We start from the raw sequence: 26,234 nt of genomic DNA on the forward strand, positions 1-26,234 counted from the left end.
TCTTCCAGAGTTGGCAGTTGATCCAAGGGGGACGGCCCCAAATGCTCCTCTCTTTGGTTCTCCTTTTCATCCAGGATCTTCTCCCCATGATTCTCTTCACTGCCTTATTGATTCTCCACTTCCTTTAAATTTATTTTCATCCATTTCCTTCAGTTTTACTAGCTGTTCTCAGCAGGAGGCTTGATCCAAATTATCTAGTCTGCCATTATCAAGTGCAGAACTCCTGCTGATGATAGTTTTTTAAATTGTTATAAGACATATAGAAAAAATGGGGACTGGAAGATCTCATGGATAGAGAGACCAGTAAAAAACTAGGTGTGGATAGAAAAACAAAACTTTGCCAAATAATAGAATGAAGAGGATAAATAAGATGATACTTGGGCCGGCCAGGTGGCTCAGTGGTTAAGTTTGCATGTTCCGCTTCTCGGCAGCCCGGGGTTCACTGGTTCAGATCCCGGGTGTGAACATGGCACTGCTTGGCAAAAGCCATGCTGTAGTAGGCGTCCCACATATAAAGTAGAGGAAGATGGGCATGGATGTTAGCTCAGGGCCAGTCTTCCTCAGCAAAAAGAGGAGGATTGGCAGTAGTTAGCTCAGGGCTAATCTTCCTCAAAAAAAAAAAAAAAGATGATACTTACATTAGTTATCCGTTGTTGCCTGAGAAATTACCACAAACTTGGTGTCTTAAAACAACACATTTATTATCTCAGAGTTTTTATGGATCAAGGATCCAGGCATTGCTTAGCTGGGCCCTCTGCTTCAGAGTCTCCCACAAGGTTGCAAGCAAAGTGTCAGCCAGAGTTGAGGTCTCATATGAAGGCACAACAGAGGAAGGATGCACTTCTAATTTCACTTACATGGTCGGGGGCGGAATTCAGTTCTTTTAGGGCTGTTTGACTGAGGACTTCATTTCCTGGCTGATTGTTGGCTACATTTTCCTTGTCATGTAGTTCTTTCCATACAGCACCTCAGAATATGGCAGCTTGCTTCATCAATGCCTACAAATGAGAGAGAGTGCTGGCAAGATGGAAGTTACAAACGTACAGAATGTAATCACAGAAATTACATTCCTTCCCATTTGCCATATTCTGTTGGCTAGAGGCATATCATAGTTCCCACTCATAAACAAGGAGAGGGGATTAAGAATGGATGTGAACACCAGAAAGTGCAGATCATTCAAGGCCATCTTATACTTTGTTTGCCACAGTATCCACTCACGTATGCAATTAAGTTTTCCCTTCCTCTGGAAACATCGGAGAAAGTGGATAGCAGGTTAGAAAGACAATAGTTAATATATGACAGACAACTTCTGGAAAAGCAGATACTAAAATATCAAAGTCTAAGTAACAAGGAAAACAAGGTTAACTTTCATAGAAAGAAATTATGATTAGATAGAAATTGAACTATGGAAAGATTCCTAACTTCTTCTAAGATTTAACCTGGGAGCAGGAGTCCTATGAAGCTAAATAGCTGGAAAAGAAGCAAGCTCACCTGGAGGTCTTGGATACTTATGTAGAAAAAGCAACGAAACAGTATTTGTGCATGGTGTGAATTGGTTTTGTCTACTCTGGTCATCAGGGAATTTTCCGTGACTTACGAGTTTATTTCATTAATATTTGATATATGTGTTCTAAATTGATTTTTATTAAACATCTCAGTGTAACTTTGAGGGTAGAGGGTGTATCCTGTTTATCAAAGTATGTAGTCCTGTTAGTGCTGGGAAATAGGGGAAAAGTAGACCACTTTGTTGTATTCTTTGAAACTAATCTATAGAGTTCATGAATAATTGCATAGTTAGAAATGCTATGTATCAATTTTACGCATACATGATAAAATGTACTACTATGTTAATAGATTTTCTATTTTTTATATAGGATCCAAATGAAGATACAGAATGGAATGAAATTTTAAGAAATTTTGGCATTCTTCCTCCAAAAGAAGAGCCAAAAGATGAAATTGAAGAAATGGTTTTACGTTTACAGAAAGAAGCAATGGGTACAGTTGTGCGCTTGGTGGGCTGGATGAAGGGGATAATACAGTTATAATAGTGATAGTGTATTTCATGAACTTAGAGGGAGAGAGGACGTTAGAAATCATTTAATATAAATCCCACCATACTTTTGAAATTAGCATGCTGACACCTAAAATTCCTAATTTGTGTGTTGAAAGTCACATACTAGTTAATAACAGAGCTGAAATGTCCTGGTATCTAACCTAGTGAGCTTTTCTTCTCTACCTTGTGATTACCTTCTATTTTGATCATTCTATATAGTATGTATTATTTGTCAAGATTTTGAGGTACTTGGAAAATCTAGATTTATGGGGTCTAATTGATTTTCACATCTACTTTTAGTGGAGCCTGGTAATTCTGTGAACTCCGAGGGAGTAACAACGTTTTTAACAAACCTGAAGCATATCAGATCAGGCCACAAAATAGGTTTATATACTGGAGAAACTGCAACCTTAAAGATATTCTTGAGCCAGCCCTGATAGCCTAGTTGTTAAAGTTTGGCGTGTTCTGCTTCAGCAGCCTGGGTTCACTTCCCAGGCACAGAACCACAACACTCATCTGTCAGTTGCCAAGCCATGGCAGCGTCTCACATAGAAGAACTAGAACAACTTCAACTAGGATATACAACTATGTTCTGGGGCTTTGGGGAGGAAAAAAAAGGATATTCTTGATCTCCATTTATCTAATATATTGGTTTTTTTAGACATGTGACTATAAAGTAAAAATAATTTTTAAACAATTCAATTATCTATGATTTATTTTGTTTTAGTTAAACCATATGAAAAGATGACTCTTGCACAGTTGAAGGAAGCTGAAGATGAATTTGATGATGAAGATATGAAAGCTATTGAAATATATAGGTAAAGTGATACATTTGGGGAAATTAGGAGTTTTAGAATGAAGAAGTATTGTAAGGATGAATCTAAGAATAAGCCCTATTTTGTCTAAAGAATAGATTAAAAATAGAACACAACTAATTTTTAAACTAACTCACTTATATAAGATGGAATTTTTTTCCTGACTTTTTTGCATTTGCTTAAATAAAAAACTGTCCAATAATACACAGCAAAACTTCATTAAGTTACATATGAGTAAAGTGGAAAATATCAATAAAAGGCCATGCAAAAGAGGGCCATAAATTTCCTTCTAGCATGATGTCTGTCAAGGGTTTTTATCATTTAATGAATAATTACTAATTACAAACAAATTCTTTCAGAAATTAGAACAAGTGTATGTATTTCCCAACTTATCCTGATACTAAAATCAGACAAAGAAATTGAAAAAAAAAACAGAATGCTACAGAAAAATATCTTATATGAATGTAGGCACAAAAATTTTTCATAAAATATTAGCAAATTAAGTCCAGCAGTTTAAACAAAGAATACTATCACCTGATCAAGTAGGATTGGTCCCAGGAATGCCAGATTTTTTCTTAACATGAAAAAACAATGAGTTGGGGGACTGGCCCCGTGGTTGAGTGGTTAAGTTCACGCGCTCCACTGCAGGCGGCCCAGTGTTTCTTTGGTTCGAATCCTGGGCGCGGACATGGCACTGCTCATCAAACCACGCTGAGGCAGCGTCCCACATGCCACAACTAGAAGGACCCACAACGAAGAATATGCAACTATGTACCGGGGGGCTTTGGGGAGAAAAAGGAAAAAATAAAATCTAAACAAACAAACAAACAAACAAAAACCAATGCATTGGGTTGGAAGCAGCAATACTCCAGAAGCAATGAGCACACTTAGCACTCAGCTCTTGTTTCATAAACACTATTCTCCAATAAAAGGAACCAGTGTTCCTTGGATAACCACTTTATTCCACACTGTGAGTTGAGAAAGTACAATATGAATCTGGAGCATCTTGTGGTTCCAGAAAGTAAGGAGCCAAACTATGAGACCTCACAAAGGCCAGAGTTGGAACAACTTGAACAACACAATAAATAATCATAATATTGGATTATAAAATAAATATCCATGAGGCCATAGTGATATAAATAAATAAATAGCTGAATACGTGAAGAAATTCAGAGGAAGCAACACCTCATCCTCACTGAAGAATTCCGATTAATAAGCGTAGATGGAATGAGGGAAATAGAAAAGTCATCATCAGAACACCACAGTAATAATTCCCCATGGGCAAGATCTGCTGGTAGACGCTAAAGTAAGTGAGTGAAAATTTAAATGGAAACAGGATATTTGCGTAGTCTCAAAATATTTAGTAATCATAAAGGAGGAAATAGTAAGTTTACAGTGTAATTTTAGCAGACCCCATCTTCGGGAAGTGACCAAGGTTAACATCACCAATAGTACATGTTGACATCAAGTATCTCCTGATATGATGCACTGAGGAAGACATATCACCTCTGTGGTCTCCTTCTCAATAGTGCATAACCTCAGTCTAATGATAAGAATATATTAGAGGAACTCAAATTTGAGGGACTTTCAAAAAACAACTGACTGGGTTGACATCAGGAAAGATGGCAGAGTAGAGAGCTCCAGGAATCTATCTCGCCATGTAGACAACAATTGTACTGGCAGAAACTGTCTAAAGTGACAACTTGGGAACTCTGGAGTCTATCTGGACACTTGCAGCTTATAGAATAAAGCTTGACTGGTAAATTGCAGTTAGCATTGGTTGATTTCAGTCCTTGGTGTGTAACAGCTATCCATTTTCCACCTCCCAGCCCCACATCAGGCAGATGTTTGAAAAACCACCTTTGTTTCTGGCACAGCTTGCAGGAGCCATGGTGGGCAATAAAGACTTTGTCCTCAAATATCAAGGTTCTGTGTTCTGATTGCAGACTGCTGCTTCTGAATGCAGAGGTACAGGCACAGAGACTGGCTGCCAGTGTGTCACCCCTCACTGGCTCAGGTGGCTTCCAGGGGGTTTAAGGAGCCATGTCTGGTTTTGTTTTGTTTTTGACCTTCAAAAACAACCATATATAAGGGAGAATTTAGGAAGCCTTGGAAAAGAAGAAGGCTCAGAAAAGACCTGAGAAGACTTCACACTTATACCTCAGGCTGATCTCTCGCACAGAGACCCTACAATAATAATAATAATTTGAAAAAACATGGAGAAGGAGGAGAATCTGATGTCCAGAGTTATCACATTACAAGAGTCACTTTTCAACAACAACAAAAAATCAAAAGGCATACAAAGAAATAGGAAAGTATAGCTCATTAAAAGGAACAAAATAAATCAATACAAAATATACCTAAGGAAGCTCAGATGTCAGACTTACTAGACAAAGATTTTAAGACAACTGAATTAAAGATACTCAAAGACGTAAATGAGGACATGGACAAAGACAGGAAAGCATCATATGAACAAAATGAGAACAGCAATAAAGAGATAGAAATTATAAAAAGAAACCCAAAAGATATTCTGAAACTAAAAAGTACAATAATTGAAGTAAAAAACATACTAGGAGCCTTTGAAAGCAGATTTGAACAAGCAGAAGAAAGAATTAGCAAATTTGAAGATAGGACAATTGAAATTATTGAGTCTGAGGAAGAGAAAAAGAATGAAGAAAAGTGAACAGAGCCTAATTAGCCTTGAGGTATACTATTAGGTGAACCAACATATGTAGCATGCGAATCCCAGCAGAAAGAAAGAGAGAGAAAGGGGTAGAAAGAATATTTGAAGAAATAATGGCTGAAAACTTCCCAAATTTGACAAAATATATAAATCTACAAATCCGAGATGCTTAATGAACTCCAAGTAGGATAAATCAGAGAACCATACAAAGACACATGATAATCAACTAGCAAAAGACAAAGACAGAAGCTTGAAATCAGTGAGAGGGAAGCAATTTGTCACATACAAGGTACTCCTAATAAGACTTGTCAGCCCATTTCTCATTAGAAATCTTGGAGGCCAGAAGGCAGTGTGTTGATATATTTGAAGTGCTGCGAGAAAAAAAAAAAAACCTGTCAACCAAGAATTCTACATCTGGCAAAGCTGTGGTGCAAGAATGAAGGAGAAATTAAGACATTCCTAGATAAAAGCTAAGTGAGTTTCTTACTACTAGAATTGCCATTAAAAATTAGCTAAAGGAGTCCTTCAGGCTGAAATTAGAGGGCACTAGAGGGGCCAGCCTGGTGGTGTAGTGGTTAAGTTTATGCACTCCCCTTCAGTGGCCCAGGGTTTGCAGGTTTGGATCCTGGGTGTGGACCTATACACCATTCATCAGGCCATACTGTGACAGTGTCCCACATACAGAATAGAGGAAGATTGGCAATGAATGTTAGCTCAGGGCAAATCTTCCTCACCAAAAAAAAAAAGGGGGGCACTAGACAGTAACTCAAAGCTATATGAAGAAATAAATAACATAGGTAAAGGTAACTACATAGGTAAATATAAAAGCCAGTTTTATTGTACTTTTGATTTTTAACTCCTTTCTTTCTGTATGATTCAAAAGGCAAATGCATAACACAATGATAAATTGGTGTTAATGGATGCACAGACAATGTAGTTTGTAACATTAACAACATAAAAGGCAAGGGATGAAGAGGTATAGGAGCAGTGTTGGTATGCTATTGAAACTACATTGGTATTATTCACAGTAGGTCATTAGAAGATATTAATTTTAATCCTTAAGGTAACCACTAAGAAAAAACTAAAAGAATACACAAAAGATGAGGGAAATCAAAATGGGACACCACAAAAATCAATGAAATAAAAAAGAAGCAGTGATGGAAAAATTGAGGAACAAAGAGCATATAAGAAATACAGAAAATAGCTAAATGGCAGAAGTGAGTCCTATTTTTTTGTTTTTGTTTTGTTTTTACTGAGGTTATGATAGTTTACAACCTTGTGAAATTTCAGTTGTACGTTATTATTTGTCAGTCATATTATAGGTGCACCACTTCACCCTTTGTGCCCACCCCCACCCCCTTTTCTCCTGGTAACCACTAATCTGTTCTCTTTGTCCATGTGTTTGTTTATCTTCCACACACAAGTGGAGTCATGCAGAGGTTATCGTTCTCTAGCTGGCTTACTTCAGTTAACATGATGCCCTCAAGGTCCATCCATGTTGCTGTGAATGGGATGATTTTATCTTTTTTTATGGCTGAGTAGTATTCCAATGTGTGTGTGTGTGTGTGTATAGTATGTATATATATGTGTGTATATATATACACACACCATATCTTCTTTATCCAGTCATCAGTCAATGGGCACTTAGGTTGCTTCCACATCTTGGCTATTATGAATAAAGCCGCATTGAACATAGAGGTGCATGGGTCTCTTTGAATTACTGATTTCAATTTCTTTGAATATATACCCAGTAGTGGGATGGCTAGGTCATATGGTATTTCTATTTTTAACTTTTTGAGAAATCTCCATACTGTTTTCCATAGTGGCTGCACCAGTTTGCATTCCCACCAGCAGTGTATGTGGGGCCTTTTTCTCTACAACCTCTTCAACATTTGTTACTTTTTGTTTTGATTATTTTTGCCATTCTAATGGGTGTAAGGTGATATCTTAGTGTAGTTTTGATTTGCATTTCCCTGATGATCAGTGATGATGAGCATCTTTTCATGTGCCTATTGGCCATCTGTACATCTTCTTTGGAGAAATGTCTGTTCATGTTCCCTGCCCATTTTTTGATTGGGTTGTTTGATTTTTTATTGTTGAGTTGTGTGAGTTCTTGATATATTATGGAGATTAACCCTTTGTTGGATATATAATTTGCAAATATTTTTTCTCAGTTGGTGGGTTGTGTTTTTGTTTCAATCCTGTTTTCCCTTGCCTTGTAGAAGCTCTTTAGTCTGATGAAGTCCCATTTGTTTATTCTTCCTATTGTTTCCCCTGTCTGAGAAGATATGGTGTCCAAAAAGATCCTGTAAAGACTGATGTCAAAGAGTGTACTGCCTACTTTTTCTTCCAGAAGTCTTGGTTTCAGGTCTCACCTTTAAGTCTTTGATCCATTTGGGGTTTATTTTTGTGAAAGGTGTAAAAGAATGGTCTATTTTCATTCTTTTACAAGTGGCTGTCCAGTTTTCCCAACACCGTTTGTTGAAGAGACTTTCTTTTCTCCATTGTATGTTCTCAGCTCCTTTGTCAAAGATTAGCTGTCCATAGAGGTGTGGTTTTATTTCTGGGCTTTCAATTCTATTCCTTTGATCTGTGTACCTGTTTTTGTACCAGTACCATGCTGTTTTGATTATGATAGCTTTGTAGTATATTTTGAAGTCAGGGATTGTGATGCCTCCAGCTTTGTCCTTTTTTCTCAGGATTGCTTTAGCAATTCGGGGTCTTTTGTTGCCCCCATATGAGTTTTAGGATTCTTTGTTCTATTTCTGTGAAGAATATCATTGGGATTCTGATTGGGATTGCATTGAATCTGTAGATTGCTTTAGGTAGTATAGACATTTTAACTACATTTATTCTTCCAATCCATGTGCATGGAATGTCTTTCCATCTCTTTATGTCATCAGCAATTTCTTTCAGGAAAGTCTTGTAGTTTTCATTGCATAGGTCTTTCACTTCCTTGGTTAAATTTATTCCTAGATATTTTATTCTTTTTGTTGTGATTGTGAATGGTATTGTGTTCTTGAGTTCTCTTTCTGTTAGTTCATTATTAGAGTATAGAAATGCTACTAATTTATGTGAGTTGATTTTGTATCCTTCAATTTTCCTGTAATTGTTGATTACTTCAAGTAGCTTTCCAATGGATTTTTTAGGGTTATCTATATATAAGATCATGTCATCCACAAACAAAGAGAGTTTCACTTCTTTATTGACTGTTTGGCTTCCTTTTATTTCTTTTACCTGCCTAATTGCTCTGGCCAAAATCTCCAGTACTATATTGAATAAGAATGGTGAGAGTAGGCACCCTTGTCTTGTTCTTGTTCTCAGAGGGATGGCTTTCAGTTTTTCCCCATTGAGTATGATGTTGGCTGTGGGTTTGTCATATATGGCCTTTATTATGCTGAGGTACTTTCCTTCTATACCCATTTTATTGAGAGTTTTTATCATAAATGATGTTGGATCTTGTTGAATGATTTCTCTGCATCTATTGAGATGATCATGTGGTTTTTGTTTCTCATTTTGTTAATGTGGTGTATCACGTTGATTGACTTGTGGATGTTGAACCATCCCTGTGCCCCTGGTGTAAATCCCACTTGATGATGGTGTATGATCTTTCTAATGTATTGCTGTATTCGGTTTGCCAATGTTTTGTTGAGGAGTTTTGCATCTATGTTCATCAGTGATATTGGCCTGTAGTTTTCCTACTTTGTGTTGTCCTTGACTGATTTTGGGATCAGGGTGATGGCCTCATAGGATGCATTAGGAAGTGCTCCATGTTCCTCAATTTTCTGGAATAGTTTGAGAAAGATAGGTATTAAATCTTCTTTGAATGTTTGGTAGAATTCTCCAGAGAAGCTGTCTGGTCCTGGACTTTTATTTTTGGGGAGTTTTGGTTACTGTTTCAATCTCTTTACTTGTGATTGGTCTATTCAGATTCTCTATTTCTTCCTGATTCAGTTTTGGGAGGTTTTAAGAGTCTAAGAATTTATCCATTTCTTCTGGGCTGTCCAGTTTGTTGGCATATAGTTTTTCATAGTATTCTCTTGTAGTCTTTTGTATTTCTATGGTATCCATTGTGATTTCTCCTCTTCCATTTCTTATTTTATTTATTTGAATCTTCTCTCTTTTTTCCTTAGTGAGCCTGGCTAAGGGTTTGTCAATTTTGTTAATTTTCTCAAAGAACCAGCTCTTTGTTTCATTAATCCTTTCTACTGTCTTTTTTGTTTTGATTTCATTTATTTCTGCTCTAATTTTTATTATTTCCCTCCTTCTACTGACTTTGGGCTTTGTTAGTTCTTCTTTCTCTAATTCTTTTAGGTGTAGTTTGAGATTGCTTATTTGAGATTTTTCTTGTTTATTGAGGTGAGCCTGTATTGCAATGAATTTCCCTCTTAGGATGGCTTTTGCTGCATCCCAAATGAGTTGGTATGATGTGTTTTCATTTTTGTTTGTCTCCAGATAATATTTGATTTCTCCTTTGATTTCTTCAATGATACATTGGTCATTCAGTAGCATGTTGTTTAATCTGCACGCCTTTGCCCCTTTCCCAGCTTTATTCTTGTAACTGATTTCTAGTTTCATAGCATTATGATTGGAAAAGGTGCTTGATATTATTTTCAATCCTTTTAAATTTGTTGAGGCTTTCTTTGTTTCCCAACATATGGTCTATCCTTGAGAATGTTCCATGCACACTTGAGAAGAATGTGTAACCTGCGGTTTTTGGATGGAGTGTTCTATATATATCTATTAAGTCCATCTGGTCTAGTTTTTCATTTAATTCTACAATGTCCTTGTTGACTTTCTCTCTGGATGATCTATCCATTGGTGCTAGTATGGTGTTGAAGTTCCCTGCTGTTATTGTATTGTTGATATTTCCTTCTAGTTTTGTTAATAGTTGCTTTATGTACTTTGGTCCTCCTGTGTGGTCCTCCTATATATTTATAAGTATTATGTCTTCTTGTTGGAGTGTCCCTTTTATCATTATAAACTGCCCCTCTTAGTCTCTCTTTACCTGTTTTGCCTTGAAGTCTACTTTGTCTGATATAAGTATGGTGACACTTGCTTTCCTATGTTCACTATTAGCTGGAGTACTGTCTTCCATCCCTTAACTCTGAGTCTATGTTTGTCTTTGGGGCTGAGGTGTGTTTCCTGGAGGCAGCATATTGTTGGTTCTTGTTTTTTAATCCATCCTGTCACTCTGTGCCTTTTGATTGGCGAATTCAATCATTTTACATTTAGAGTGATTATTGAAATGTGGGGGCCTAATGCTGCCATTTTATCACTCATTTTCCAGTTCTCTTGTTTTTCCTTGGTTTCTCGCCCCATGAATTTCAGACTACCAATTCAGTTAGGCAGTTTTCTATGTTGGTTCTCTTAGTTTTCTCCTTATTTGTAATTTGTGTCTCTGTTCTAATTATTTGTTTAGTGGTTACCACGTGGTTTGTATAGAACATGTCATAGATGAGCTAGTCCATTTTCTGATAGCCTCTTATTTCCTTAGACTAAACTGGTTCCATCCTTTTCCTCTTCCCCTTCTAAGTTGTTATTGTCACATCTTTTTTTCTTCTTGTGTTGTGAGTTTGTGGTAAAATGACAAGATTATAGTTATTCCTGGTGTTGCCCTTCCCTTTCCCTTTAATGTTATGCTTAAGCATTTGCTAACCTGTTCTGATGGAGAGCTGCAACTTTCTGATTTTGTCTTTCTACTTATCTCCTTTGCTCAGGGTTTTGTAACCTCTTTCCTTTTTAAATATTTTTTCAGATATGAGGGCCTTCCTCATCATTTCTTGTAGGGGGCGGGTCTGTGGCAATGAACCCCCTTAACTTTTGTTTATCTGGGAAAGTTTTTATTTCTCCATCATATTTGAAAGATATTTTCAATGGATAGGGTATTCTTGGCTGAAAGTTTTTGTCTTTCAGAATTTTGAATATATCGTTCCATTCTCTCCTAGTCTGTAATGTATTTGCTGAGAAATCTGTTGACAGCCTGATAGGGGTTCCTTTGTAGATTATTTTCTTCTGCCTTGCTGCCCTTAATATTTTCTCTTTGTCATTGACGTTTCCAAGCTTTGCTACTATATGCCTTAGGGTTGGCCTTTTTACATTGATAAAGTTTAGAGATCTATTGTCTTCTGTCACATGGATTTTCAGCTCTCTCCCCAGGTTTGGGAAGTTCTCAGTTCTATTTCTTTGAACAAGCTTTCTGCTCCATTCTCCTTCTCTTCTCCCTCTGGGATACCTATAATCCTTATGTTGCATTTCTTAATGGCGTTGGATATTTCTTGGAGAGTTTCTTCATTTGTTTTTAGTCTTAGTTCTCTCTCCTCCTCTATGTGAAACATTTCTATATTCCTATCCTCCTGACTGCAATTCTGTCCTCTGTGGATACTGAGGGACCACTGTATATTCATACAATGGAATATTATTCAGCCATGTAAACAAATTATATACTGATACGTGCCACAACAGGATTGAATCTTGAAAATATTATGCTAAGTGACAGAAGCCAGTGACAAAGGCCACATTTTATATGAAATGTCCAGAATAGGAAAATTCATAGAAACAGAAAGCAGATTATTAATTGACAGGGCCCGGGATGGGGGAATAAGGAATAACTGCCAATGGATATGAGGTTTCTTTTGGGGCAATAAAAATAGTCTGGAATTAGATAGTGGTGATGGATGCCCAACTCTGTGAATATTTTAAAAGTCACTGAATTGTACACTTTAAATAGTTGACTTTCATTGTATATGAATTATATTACAATTAAAAACTAAAGATCTTAGAGGAACTGTAACTCACATATGACTACTTTGGAAAATAGTTTGGCAATTTCTTATAAAGTTACAAATACATTTAACATACAACCCAGCAATTACATTCCTGGATATTTACTTGAGAGAATTGAAGATATATGTCAATACAAAGACTTGTACATGAATATTCATAATAGCCAGAAACTGGTGACAACCCAAAAGTTCATCAATATGATGAATAAATGTGAGGTGAATGAATAAGCAAATTGTAATTCATTTATGAAATGGAATATTACTCTGTGAGAATAGTAAGCCCAGCCCTGGTGGTCTAGTGGTTAAGATTCAGTGCTCTCACTGCTGCTGCCTGGGTTTATTTCCCAGTCAGGGAACCACACTACTTGTCTGTTGGTTATCATACTGTGGCTGCATGTTGCTCTGATGCTGAAAGCTATGCCACCAATATTTCAAATACCAGCAGGGTCACCCTTTGTGGATAGGTTTCAGTGGAGCTTCCAGACTCAGACAGACTAAAAAGAAGGACCTGGAGACTCACTTCCAAAAAAACTGGCCATGAAAACCCTATGCATCACAGAGGAGCATTGTCTGATATAGTTCTAGAAGGTGAGAGGATGGTGCAAAAAGACCAAAGACCAGGCAGAGTTCAGTTCTGATGTCCCCGGGGTAGCTAGGAGTCACTCAAGTGGCACCAATAACAACAAGGAATAGTAAGCTAACTACTGATACACATGATCACCTTGGTGAAATTCATAAACATTATACTGTGTCTGAAGCCAGACACAGGACATATGATCATATGCATCATTAAAAAAATATGATTTTAAATAAAAATATAAATTTCCAAAATTGACTCAATAAGGGATAGACAAGCATAATTGAGAAGATAGCCTGCTTCCTGAAATTTGTTCTACAGCTGATTTTCCTCTACTTTCAAGGCACAGATAATCCCTTTTGTATAGAGCTAGAAAGCTTACCAACTTATTGCAAAATTAGATTTCTTGTGTGAATTAACTTCCTAATAATGCAATCAGCAAAATTCAGACTGTGGGGAACTTTGGACAAGCGATCTAGTTTCCTTCAAGAAAGAAATTGCTAGGGGAAAGAATAGATGGAAGAGAATCTGTGGACTAAATGAGATTTAAGAGATATAACAACATTTGTATAACTCTAATTTGGATCCTCATTTGAATAAACAAACTTTAAAAAATGGAGACAGTACTGAATGACACAGAACTGTACATGTAAAAATGGTCAACATGATAAAGTTTCATGTATGTTTTACCACAATTAAATAAGTTTTTTAAATGGAGAGGATAGGATTATTTGAATAATATCTGAATATATTAAGGAATTATCATTGGTTTAGGTGTGATTATGCCATGTGAACTAAATTTTTTTTTTATGCTTTTCAGTGAGGAAGATTGGCCCTGAGCTAACGTCTGTTGCCAATCTTCCTCTTTTTTTTTCTCCCTAAAGCCCAAATATATAATTGTATATCCTAGTTGCAGGTCATTCTAGTTCCTCTATATGGGATGCTGCCACAGCATGGCCTGATGAGCAGTGTGTAGGTCCATGCCCAGGATCCGAACCGGCAAACCCTGGGCTGCCAAAGCAGAGCATGTGAACTTAACTGCTTGGCAATGGGGCTGGCCCCCGAACTAAATTTTTTAAAGTATTCTCATAGAGATATATAATGAAATATTTATAGATGAAATGACATGATGTCTTATATGCTTCAGAATAGGCTTTGAGATGGGGAGTTAATGGGGTTAGAGATGAAAGAAGATTGGCCATGAATAGAAATTATTGATGGAAGATGCAGACATCTGGGTCCTTTTTACTTTTGTACATATTAATTAGTGTCCATAATATAAAGTTAAAAATGCACATTCCTGAGGCCAGCACCAAGAGATAATATTCAGTAAATTTGAGTCAAGTCTCAGGAATATGCCCCTCTGTGGAACCTGCCATACCCAAGTGATGGATGTCTCATACAGGATGTCCACATGCCTCAACTTGAAAAATATTGCTTTAGACCAATCTCACTTTTAAAATGCAAATGCCAAAATCTTAAATAAAATGTTAGCAAATAAACCAGTGTACTAAAATAATCATATATAGTGAATAATTAGGGTTTATTCAAGGAATGCAGGGGTTGTTCAATGCTAGCAAACTTAATGTTATAATCATTTATGTCAGCAGAATTTATTAAGATAATTAATGCTAGCTCCTGTAACAAACAACTACAAAATCTCAGTGTTTTCACACAGGAAATTTCCTCACTCACAGATGGTGCATGTCCAGCTCTCCTCCAGGTGATGACTAGGGATCTGGGCTCTCTTAATTAGGGGCTCCATCATCTCAGAATCCTTTACCTCCAGGCTTGTGGACCAAGGAGACAGTGTGAAAAATGGTATGGGACATTTCAGAGATGAGTCATAGAAATGCACTTATCACTTTCACTCATGTTTCACTGGACATAATCCAGTCTTATGGCCCTAATCTAACTTCAAGGGAAGCTAGCAAATGCTGTCTTCCTGTAAGCGGTGGAAGAGGAAGCTATACTAATGACCACCCAATTAGTCTCTGCCACAGAGATAAAGAGATGCTATACATAGAAGTTCTTTCACTTGTATGCTCCACATCAAAAGTCCAAATCTAATGGCCACCAAATTATGGCATTATCTTCATATCTCTGCTGTCACTTTGGATGTAAGGAAAAAGGAAACTGTAGCCTTTCAAAATTTTACTTGTTCTTAAGAAAATAAAATTCTGTAGTCATCTTGATAGTGCTGATTTAAAGCAAATTCTTCATTTAAAGCCAAAGCAAAACAGCAGCTAAAAATTTAAGACTTTTTTTTCAAAAGCAGTTTTAGGTTCACAGCAAAATTGAGTGGCAAGTGTAGAGATTTCAAATATAGCTCCTGCTCCCACAAATGCAAAGCCTTCCCCATTATCAATATCTCCCACCAGAGTGATATATTTGTTGTAATTGATGAATCCACAGACATACATTATAATTGCCCAAAGTCAAGAGTGTACATTACAGTTCATTCTGGTGTTGTACATTCTACAGGTTTAGACAAATGAATAATGACATATATCCATCATTATAATATCATAAGAGTATTTTCACTGCCCTAAAAATCCTCTGTGCTCTGCCTATTCATCCTTCCCCCACTGCCAACCTCTGGCAACTACTGATCTTTTTATTGTCTCCATAGTTTGCCTTTTCCAGAATGTCATATAGTTGGAATCATACAGTATGTAGCCTTCTCAGATTGGCTTCTTTTACTTAATAACATGCGTTTAAGGTTTCTCCATGTCTTTTCATGACTTGATAGCTCGTTTCATTTTAGCACTGAGTAATATTCCGTTGTCTGGATGTACCACAGTTTATTTATCCATTCAACCACTGAAGGACATCTTGGTGGCTTCCAAGTTTTGGCAATGATGAATAAAGCTGCTATAAACACCCACGTGCAGTTTTTTACATGGCCGTGTTTTCGACTCCTTTGGGTAAATACCAAGGAGCCCGATAGCCAGATCATGTGGTAAGAGTATGTTTAGTTTTATAAGAAACCTCTAAACTTCCAAAAACCTTCCAAAAGCCTTCCAAAAAAAGCTGTGCCATTTTGCATTTCCACCAGCAGTGAGAGCTCCTATTGCTCCACATCCTCTCCAGCAGTTGGTGTTGTCAGTGTTCCAGATTTTGGTCATTCTAATAGATGTATAATGGTCTCTTGTTGTTTTAATTTGCATTTCCCTGATGACATATGTCGACGAAAGAACTGGCAACGAAAATAATCCATAACCAATCTATAAATGAAAATTTAGGAGAGTTTATTCTGAGCTGAAATCTGAGGACCATGGCCTGGGGCCTTTCTTCTCAAAGGAAGAAAGGGCACCAAAGATGTGAGGTATACAGAGTGGTTATATACCCCCATACAGGACATTTCACATATGATTGAAATGTCCCTCCCGCAATAGTCACAAGATTGCCCTGTCAGCACAGCACTTGATGGACACAGCAGGTAGTGGGTCTGCTCTCTCAGAGGGTGTAGCAGGAGGCAAGCCTATTGTCTCCAGCTGGGTGGTCACAGGTGAGCGCAGCAATCAGTTTCTAGCCTAAGGAAAGATGCTTAATCCTTAAGGGAATGCCAACATTGGGAGGGGGAGGGAAGTTGCACCTTAATCTCAAGGGCCTTTGTTCTTGCTGTAGGGAATATCTAAAGCAGATATACAAAGCATGCTCAACGGCCACGGTCAGGCCCTTTTGGGAAGACAAGGTCAGGCCAAATTAGGTTTACACCACATGGCTTCCTCATATTCTCTAATATATCCTATTACTTGCCATTTTTATTTGTCACATAGATGTGGGAGCATCTTTTCAGATGCTTATTTGTCACCTGTATATCTTCTTTGGTGAGGTGTCTGTTAAGGTCTTAGGTCCATTTTCTAATATAGTGGTTTGTTTTCCTATGGTCGAGTTTTTACAGTTCTTTGTATATATTTTGTATGACAGTCCTTTATCAGATGTAGGTTTTGCAAATATTTTCTCCCAGTCTTTGCTAAGGAGATAAGTTCCTAGAGACAAAAGTTGTTACAGCGGTTTTCTGATCTCCAGAGTAGTTTGATACTAGGGCATAAGTGCAACATTAGTTCCAGCTTCCCCAGTTTCTGGATTACGGCAGACAAAGCTGTTTCGTTGGCAGACCAGTTTTGCAGTGTTGTTCTGGGAGTCGTTCCTGTTAGTTCGGTCTAGAGCCTCCTCCTTCCTCTTTCCACTGAGTTTGTAAAGGACTTAATTCCCCAGATTAAGTTTATTGCTGCTTAAAATAGCTAGAGGGCTTTCTGTTTATGCAACTGAATCTCAACTGATATGATTGTTAGGTGAAAAATGCAGGCCACTGAACACTATATCACTTCCTGATGGCAAAACTAATCCAGGTGTTTGTGTCTCTGCCTGCTCAATTCCTTTGAAATAACAAAGACAAATGAGGAGGAGAGGGTAGAAGAGGGGAGGAAGAAGAGAAGTAGTTGATAGTTGCACCATTAAGGGGGGCATGGTGCCCTCATCAGAACAAAAACTTTTTGAAACTTTTGAAAGATATTAAGCCAGTGAGATCAAATAGAGGGAAGTTAATGATGCTAAATACTCAATGCAAGCAATATAGGGCTGAGAAAAGATCTTTGGAGTAACTGTAAATTCTGAATATCTGGGCCAGTAGAGGGAAAATTGAAGGACTTCAGTTTGAAAACTGTGTGGGGGTCCTAGACTTGGAGTACTATTCTTGGTGACAAATAAAAATGGCAAGCAATAGGATATATTGGAGCATATGAGGAAGCCATTTGGTATAAACCTAATTCGGCCTGACCTTGTCTTTCCAAAAGGGCCTGACCATGGCTGTTGAGCATGCATTGTATATCTGCTTTAGATATTCCTTATGGCAAGAACAAAGGCCCTTGAGATTAAGGTGCAACTTCCCTTCCCATCCCAATGTTGGCTTCTCCTTAAGGATTAAGCATCTTTCCTTAGGCTAGAAACTGATTGCTGCGCTCACCTGTGGCTGCCCAGCTCGAGACAAATAGACTTGCCTCCTGCTACACCCTCTGAGAGAGCAGACCCACTACCTGCTGTGTCCATCAAGTGCTGTGCTGACAGGGCAATCTTGTGACTATTGTGGGAGGGACATTTCAATCATACGTGAAACATCCTGTATGGGGGTATATAACCACTCTGTATACCTCACATCTTTGGTGCCCTTTCTTCCTTTGAGAAGAAAGGCCCCAGGCCATGGTCCTCAGATTTCAGCCCAGAATAAACTCACCCAAATTTTCATTTGTAGATTGGTTATGGATTATTTTCGTCGACACTGGTCTTCCCCTCTAGGCTTCATTTTGCTTAGATTACTTGTTATGTAAAGTGATTGGTTTTACCCGACATGTTTCTAATAGGTGAAATAAGGACAGGGTGTTTTAAAATACACACAGGATTTTGTATTTATTCAGGTACAGTGAAGCCAACAGACCAGGAGATAATTGACTCTGAAAAGACTGTTTGTTACTCACAATTCTCAAGAGTAGGGGGCATGCCCCACAATGCAGGGCCACACGGGGAAGCACCAGAGCTGGCGAAGAGGCAGACGGAGTGAGCGTATAGCATGGACATGAGCCTTTATTGCGGTTTCCACAGGAAATGCAAGCTAGGCAGAGTAAGGAGATTTAGGATTGGATAGTTTGAATAATTTTTCAGGCTCTGGATTATAGTGGCTGTCTCTAGTTGTCTGGTACCAGGCCCAGGGATGATTAAAGCAGGGGGATAATGGCTCAGCCCAGTAAAGGAGGTGGTTGAAGGATTGAGCTCTGGATCAGTTGGTTTGCATTTGAGGAATGTGCTCTTGGGCAAGTGTTTGCTATCTTTAGGAATTAGGTAACCCTGGGAGAAGCAGTCTCTCATGGATCAGCAAAGCCTCAGATGCCAGAGCATCCAAGAATACAGAAAATCAGAAAATATATTTAATACACAGACAAAGAAGGGGAGTAAGTTCTCCCAGATAACTTAGAGATATAGAATCAGTAACTTTAAAGAAATTTGCAGATGTGTCAGAAACCATTTGGATTTGCTTTATGAATCCAAGCATTCAACAATTAAAGTATGTAAATTTTGAGAGAGTTGTTTAACAAAGTTTTAAGGTTCTTATGGATGAATAACTAGGTAACATTAGCTGAATGCTCAGTTTGCTAGGCACCAGTCTAAGAAATTTACGTGTGTTAGTTAATCCCCCACAATCCCATGCCAATAGGTATTAGTATTATTGCAGTTTGCACTTGGGGAAACTGAAGCTTAGAGAGATTAAATAACTTGCCCAAGTTCATGCTGCTAGTAAGTGGGAGCTGGCATTTAAAACCCAGTGCAGTCTGACCTTAGAGTCCAAACTCGTAATCACTCTTCTCTATGACCTCTCTGCCTGCAATAAATTTATAACAGGTAATTACACATACTTACAAAGGTTTGGGATTGAAGGTCAGTTTAGCATGATAGTTGAGGATGTAAATGGGGATAATAACAGTACCAAGTTCATAATGTTTGTACAAGGAATAAATTAGTTAATGTAATGCATTTAAAATAGTGTCTGGCAATGTAGTAAGCACTCAAAAAATGTTAGCTATTATTATTATGCATATTCTCCCTTAATAAGTATTTAGTCTTGTATGGAAATTTATTGGCCCAATGTCTAAATAAAGTCTCTATAATTATGATTAAGACCTAGTCGTTAATAAAAATAAATTTAAAAGTCAGTAGCTGACTTCTTACACTTTGTAATACCCACGATAACACAAATTCCCAAATAAAAAGAGAAATTGGCATTATAAGACCATTAATAATTATTCTAATATTCTTTAAAGTGTTTGACAGGCACAAGCATTACATTCATTGCCCTAAATTGTTACCGAATATGGGAATGAACTTAAGAATGTAATAATTTTCTTATGTGGTTTCATTTCATTTTTTTTACTTAGAGAAAAACGGTTACAGGAATGGAAAGCTCTTAAGAAAAAACAAAAATTTGGGGAATTAAGAGAAATTTCTGGAAATCAGTATGTGAATGAAGTCACAAATGCAGAAAAAGATGTATGGGTTATAATTCATCTATACAGATCAAGGTAATTACCATAGCATTTTTATGAAATGTTAATATACTAATGTTTTAAGGTATGTATTTCTGGTGTTAAGGTTTTATAAAGCATAAAACAAAGACTACTCAAGAAAAATATGTGTATATATATGTACATGTATGTATAGAGTCATTTGGCTTCGGGATTAAATAAAGTATTTTAATATATCTTCATGTCTAACTTAAAGGACTTGTCACACTTCTTAGAAAAATAAGTACTCTTTGGCAGTTAATTAAAAAAAATACTTGTTATGGAAAATTTCAAACATACAGAAAAGTAATGATAAAGTGAGCGTCCTAAATAGTGGCCAGGTAGATTGAACATGAACATTTTGCCATATTTGTATCACTTTGTGTGTGTGTGTGAATTTGCAGAACCATTTCAAAGTAAATTAACACAGCATGATGCTTTACTTCTAAATATTTCAGCATGTATCATCAAATCATAAGGACTTTTTTCTGCATAACCACTGTTAAAAACAAAACGCCACCGAGTAAATGTGAAGATCTAATTGGCTTTATTCAATGATTCAGGAATCGGGCAACATCTCCTCTAGCAAGCAGAGAGATACTCCTAGGAGTTAATGCAAAATGGAAGGGTTTTATAGGAAGGAGGGTGGGGCAAGGAAGTTATTAGCAAAAAAAAAGAAAGGATTATTTTGGGTCAGGACATCTCCTCTTTGAGGGGGAGGGAAAGTCAAGGATTTCATCGTGCAGATTACCTCTTCTTCCTCTGGGACATGGAGAGGGCCCAAGCCACAGATTACCTCATTGGTACTTTCCAGAAAATTCCAGACTGGTTGATGAAGACTACATTTCTGGGGAAGGTCAAAACTGCTATTACGTAAAGATTTAAATCTTGGTTTGGTATCATGGGCTTTAGCACAAGTGTTGCCATTTTGGTCCTGCGGTTTTTCTTTTTAACATAATACCATTTTCTCACCTAAGAAAATTAACAATAACTCCTAATAGCATCTAATACCCATTCCTTACTCAAATTTCCCCAACTGACTTCAAAATGTCATTTATAAATACATATGTTTTTGAATAAGGATCCAGTCAAGCATTATGCTGTGGATTTGGATATATCATGCCACTTAAGTCTTTTTTAAGAGAATATTTCCCTCACAGCCCCTCCAATCCCCAAACAGTTAATTTTAGAGTGACAAGTTGTGCAAGGTATAACCCCAATCTCCCTAGGCCTCACCAGCCCGGTATAATGATAATTGGGAACAGTGGACCTTTCCCCAACTCTGTGCCATAAAGGAGCCGCGAGCTCCCAGAGCTTCATAAATCCCTCATCAAAACAGCCCCTCTAGCTTTAGTTCCCAGCCCCTCTACCTGGGCTCGAAGCCAAACCAGCAACAGAGGCCATGACAGCAGCCCTCAGTGTTCTTATCTCGTTCTCTGAATAAAGAATTTCTTTTCTCTTCAGGTCCTTAGAGAAATTCTGTACAGAGCAGTTTATGCAAATTTGAGCCCTGCTGTTTATCAGCTTACCACTTCCTCAGACAAATATTGATAGGCTACCATGCCCCATAAAAGAAGATATTACTAACCAAGAGTGACAAATGTTGGAGAGGTTGTGGAGGAAAAGGAACCTTCATACACGGTTGGTTGGTGGGAAAGCAAACTGGTGCAGCCACTGTGGAAAACAGTATGGAGATTTCTCAAAAAGTTAAAAGTAGAAATACCTTATGACCCAGCCATCCCACTACTGGGTATCTATCCAAAGAACTTCAAATCAGCAATTCCAAAAGTCCCATGCACCCCTATGTTCATTGCAGCATTATTTACAATAGCCAAGATGTGGAACCAACCTAAGTGCCCAGCAACTGATGATTGGATAAAGAAGATATGGTATACATATACAATGGAATACTACTCAGCCATAAAAAAGGACAAAATCGTCCCATTCACAACAACATGGATGGACCTTGAGGGTATTATGTTAAGTGAAATAAGCCAGACAGAGAAAGACGAACTCTGTATGACTCCACTCACAGGTGGAAGTGAACATATAGACAAAGAGAATTGATTGGTGGTTACCAGGGGAAAGGGTGAGGGGAGGGCACAAAGGGTGAAGTGGTGCATCTACAACATGACTAACAATAATGTACAACTGAAATTTCACAAGGTTGTAAACTATCATAATCTTAATAAAAAAAAGACGTTACTTTTATTGTAACTAAAATGCTTGGTAATTAATTTTTGAATAATTTAAAGCCTTAAAAAGAATCATTTCTCGTTTTTCCTATACCACTTATCTGGTTAAACCAGTTCGTAAATACTTCTGATTTGGGTTCTTCACAAACAAGTATGAGAAATCCAACATTTACACTCCCGGAATCTGTGCGTGACAAATGTTAAATACTGAAGTGGTTCACTGAATGTCTTTTCGGAGACTCATTATGATCAGCAGAATAGATGTTGGTTCTGAACGCCCACACCATGGTATAAAATTATTTACATTAATGGTTATTTCTAGGTAAATTACTAGTTTTGACAAATCGTTTTCAAAAATTCTTCAAAGAGGTTGAATGTGTTTTAGTCTCAGCTAGGCTGTTGTAAACTGTCATATGCTTTGATGGACTCAGAGTAAGGATCTGTTTTTATAACATGTTAGGTATTTGTTACCTTCTCAGAAGGCTTTTTGGGGGCAATCTACAATAGTTACATAAAATATTAGTTTTCTTGACATTAAGAAAATGCACTCATATGTCAATATAAAAGATACATTTTAAGAAAATTAACGGATTTTTTTTGCAACTAGACTTTTGGTAGTGAACATGATACAGTCTATACAGAAGTTGAAATATAATGATGTACACCTGAAATTTATGTCATGTTATAAACCAATGTGATCTATTTTATTAGACTGACATGAGTAGTCTGTTTTTTAAAGATACTGTGTGTACTGTTTCTCTTTTTTAGCATCCCAATGTGTTTGTTGGTTAACCAGCATCTTAGTCTCCTAGCAAGAAAGTTTCCAGAAACTAAATTTGTTAAAGCCATCGTGAATAGCTGTATTCAACACTACCATGACAATTGTTTACCAACAATTTTTGCTTATAAAAATGGTCAGATAGAAAGCAAATTCATTGGAATTATAGAATGTGGAGGGATAAATCTCAAGCTAGAAGGTAATGACATTATTTTAAAAATTTGTTTATAAAAAAATAGGTGAAAACTTCTACATGTTAACAAGTATTATGAAAGTCTATTTCCGTAAAACATAAGGTTTTCCCCCTTGATTCCAGTATCTTCTTTTATGCCTCCAGATTAATTTTTTGACAATAATACTCTTATTATAACACCCACTTGCTTAAATCCTTAATGGTTCCTTGTCTCAAATAAGTTATTTATTTTATTTTGAGGAAGATAAGCCCTGAGCTAACTACTGCCAGTCCTCCTCTTTTTGCTGAGGAAGCCTGGCCCTGAGCTAACATCCGTGCCCATCTTCCTCTACTTTATATGTGGGACGCCTACCACAGCCTGGCGTGCCAAGCGGTGCCATGTCCGCACCCAGGATCCGAACCAGCGAACCCCGGGCCACCGAGAAGCCGAATGTGCGAACTTAACCGCTGCGCCACCGGGCTGGCCCCTCAAATAAGTTAACAATTCAGAATTTCTGCTTGAGAATTTCAGCCCATGTAGCCAAATATATTTCTGGATGCTTTCCAGTTTCTGCTCCAGCCAGGTTCGCCTTCAACCACTACCCCAGACATACATTACTCATTTGTGATTTTTTGTTTCATACTCTTTCCCTATACCCAAAATACCCTACCCTTCTCTACCCTCGCTTCCAAACCCGATTCCTTCATGGGTTTCCTAGATTTCCATTTATCCCATTATGTGATTCTGGACCAATTATAATCTATCTTCATCTTCTCTACTGAATTTCTATAGCATATATTCTCTATACAACTTATTTTTCACTTATCCATGTACAATCTGATTTTGTTGGTTAATCAGTTCTCTTTGAGTTTTGTCTCCCTAACAAGTACAAGGACCATGCTTCCTATTATTTTTTTTCATAGTACATAGCACAGGACTTTGATAATTTTTACTTCCTAGCCTAATTCTAAGGCCATATCCTTGATCTAGTCATTTCCTGGAACTACTTTAATTCTATATTTTTTAAATCTTTTTCTCTTACCATTGTGTTAAAGCCATCGTGAATAGTTGTTTTTAACAGCCATTCTTTCACTCTATCATTCCGCTAAAGCTGTTTGTTTACTGAGACCTCCAATACTTTAATTGTTCCAGAATTACCCCCTTTTCCTTCTCCTAGTCTCTAAGGCTCCTCTTCGTTTTACCACCTTGTTTTTTCTGCTTGGATCTCATCCCTTTAACTAAAAAAAATTAACACGTAGGAGTACAACAATAATATAGCAAACATTCATGAAATCATTTACCAAAAATAACAAAGGTGAACATTTGTTCATGTTTGCTTCAGCTATTTCTTTGTTTATTGTTGAAATAAACATTACAGATATAGTTGAAGTTACTTATATTTCCATTTCTAGTCCCATTCCCCTCCCTGCCTCCTTGGAGGCAATCACTGTCATGAATAGCATGTTATCTGGTCCATGCTTTTTTCAAATTGATATATTAAAAAAAATTTTATTTGTCGTAAAATACACATAACATGAAATTTACCATCTTAACCACGTTTTAAATATATAATACAGTATTTTTAACTATAGTTACTATGCTGTACATTTACATACCTAGGACTTATTTATTTTATGTTACTTTATTTAACCATTTTTAATTATATAGTTCAGTGACATTAAGTACATTCACACCATTGTGCTATCATCACCATTATCCATCTCTAAAACTCTTTTCATGTGGCGTAACTGCAACTCTCTACCCATTAAACAATAATTCCCCCATTCCTCTCTCCCTCCAGCCCCTGAAAATCACCATTCTAATTTCTGACTCTATACCACTCTCAGTACTTCATATAAGTGAATCATAACAGTGTTTGTCCTTTTGTGACTGACCTCTTTCACTTAGCATAATGTCCTCAAAGTTCATCCATGTTGTAGCATGTGTCAGAATTTCCTTCCTTTTTAAGACTGAATAATATTCCATTATATGTTCATACCACATTTCATTTACCCATTCATCTGTTGATGGACACTTGGGTTGCATCTACCTTTTAGCTATTGTGAACAATGCTCCTGTGAACATGGATGTACAAATAATCATTCTAGTCCCTGTTTTCAATTCTTTTGGGTATATACTCAGATGTAGAATTGCTGGATCATATGGTAATTCTATTTTAATTTTTTGAGCAACAATATACTGTCTTCCATAGTGATTGCGCTGTTTCACATTCCCAACACTGCACAAGGATTCCAATTTCTCCACATTCTCACCAACATCTGTTATTTTCTGTCTTTTTTTATAGTAACAATCCTGATGTGTGTGTGTGGTGTTTTCCCCATTGATTTTTGTTTCCTATGTCATTTTTCATGGTTCAAAAAATGCTTCAATTTGTTTCTGAAATCTCTATGTTCCACTGGTCTGTTTGTCTGTCCCTGAATCAATATAGCACTATGTTAATCACTATAGCTTTATAACAATCTGTTGTCTCTAGTAGAGCAAGTTTTCAAAATTTCATATAAATGTTGGAATTAGTCAAATTCTGTGAAAAAGCCTGTTGATTATTTATTAGAATCCTATTTATAGATTAATTATTGGAGACTTGATATCTTAATAACAATGAATGTTCCTATCCATGAATGAGATATATTTTGTCATTTATTTTGGTCTTCTTTAATGGTTTTTGTAATTTTCCTCATAAATATAACATATATATTATATTTTTTAATGTAATATATTTTGGAATTTTCCTCATAAAAGCATTTTGTAATTTTCTTCATAAATGTTCTATTCATCTATACAGTACTTAGGAATAAATTTAACAAAATGAATTTGCAGGCATGGGGAATTTTTGGTTATCAATTTAATTCTTTTTAGTTTCTCTCTTGGATATATTTTGGTAATTCATATTTTTGTTGAAATTTTTCCATTAAAGTTTTCAAATATACTGGGGTAAGTTTTTTCATACTATTCTCATAACTTTAAAATCTTTACCGTAGTTATGCCCCATGTAAATTCTGTGTATTATTTGGTTTCTTTCGCTTACTTGTGATCATTTTCGCCTGAGGTATGTCTACTAGCCTCTTCAAAGAACCAGCTTTTGATTTTGTTGGTTGC

The 26,234-nt window shown here is 36.9% G+C and overlaps 1 protein-coding gene across 3 annotated transcripts in view; it reads left to right on the forward strand.

The window, feature by feature from the left end:
• The window catches only part of PDCL2 (phosducin like 2), a 40,672-nt gene that overhangs the window by 13,885 nt on the left and 553 nt on the right, over window positions 1–26,234 (forward strand). For all 3 annotated transcript variants that reach the window (XM_005608758.4, XM_023638077.2, XM_070263817.1), the window contains 4 exons: window positions 1,875–1,995; window positions 2,781–2,871; window positions 19,846–19,989; window positions 22,935–23,143. In XM_005608758.4, the coding sequence (XP_005608815.1) occupies window positions 1,875–1,995; window positions 2,781–2,871; window positions 19,846–19,989; window positions 22,935–23,143 (565 nt within the window). The remainder of the gene's footprint in view (window positions 1–1,874; window positions 1,996–2,780; window positions 2,872–19,845; window positions 19,990–22,934; window positions 23,144–26,234) is intronic.

The sequence above is a fragment of the Equus caballus genome, chromosome 3 (assembly GCF_041296265.1).
Source record: "Equus caballus isolate H_3958 breed thoroughbred chromosome 3, TB-T2T, whole genome shotgun sequence".
NCBI classification, from domain to species: domain Eukaryota; kingdom Metazoa; phylum Chordata; class Mammalia; order Perissodactyla; family Equidae; genus Equus; species Equus caballus.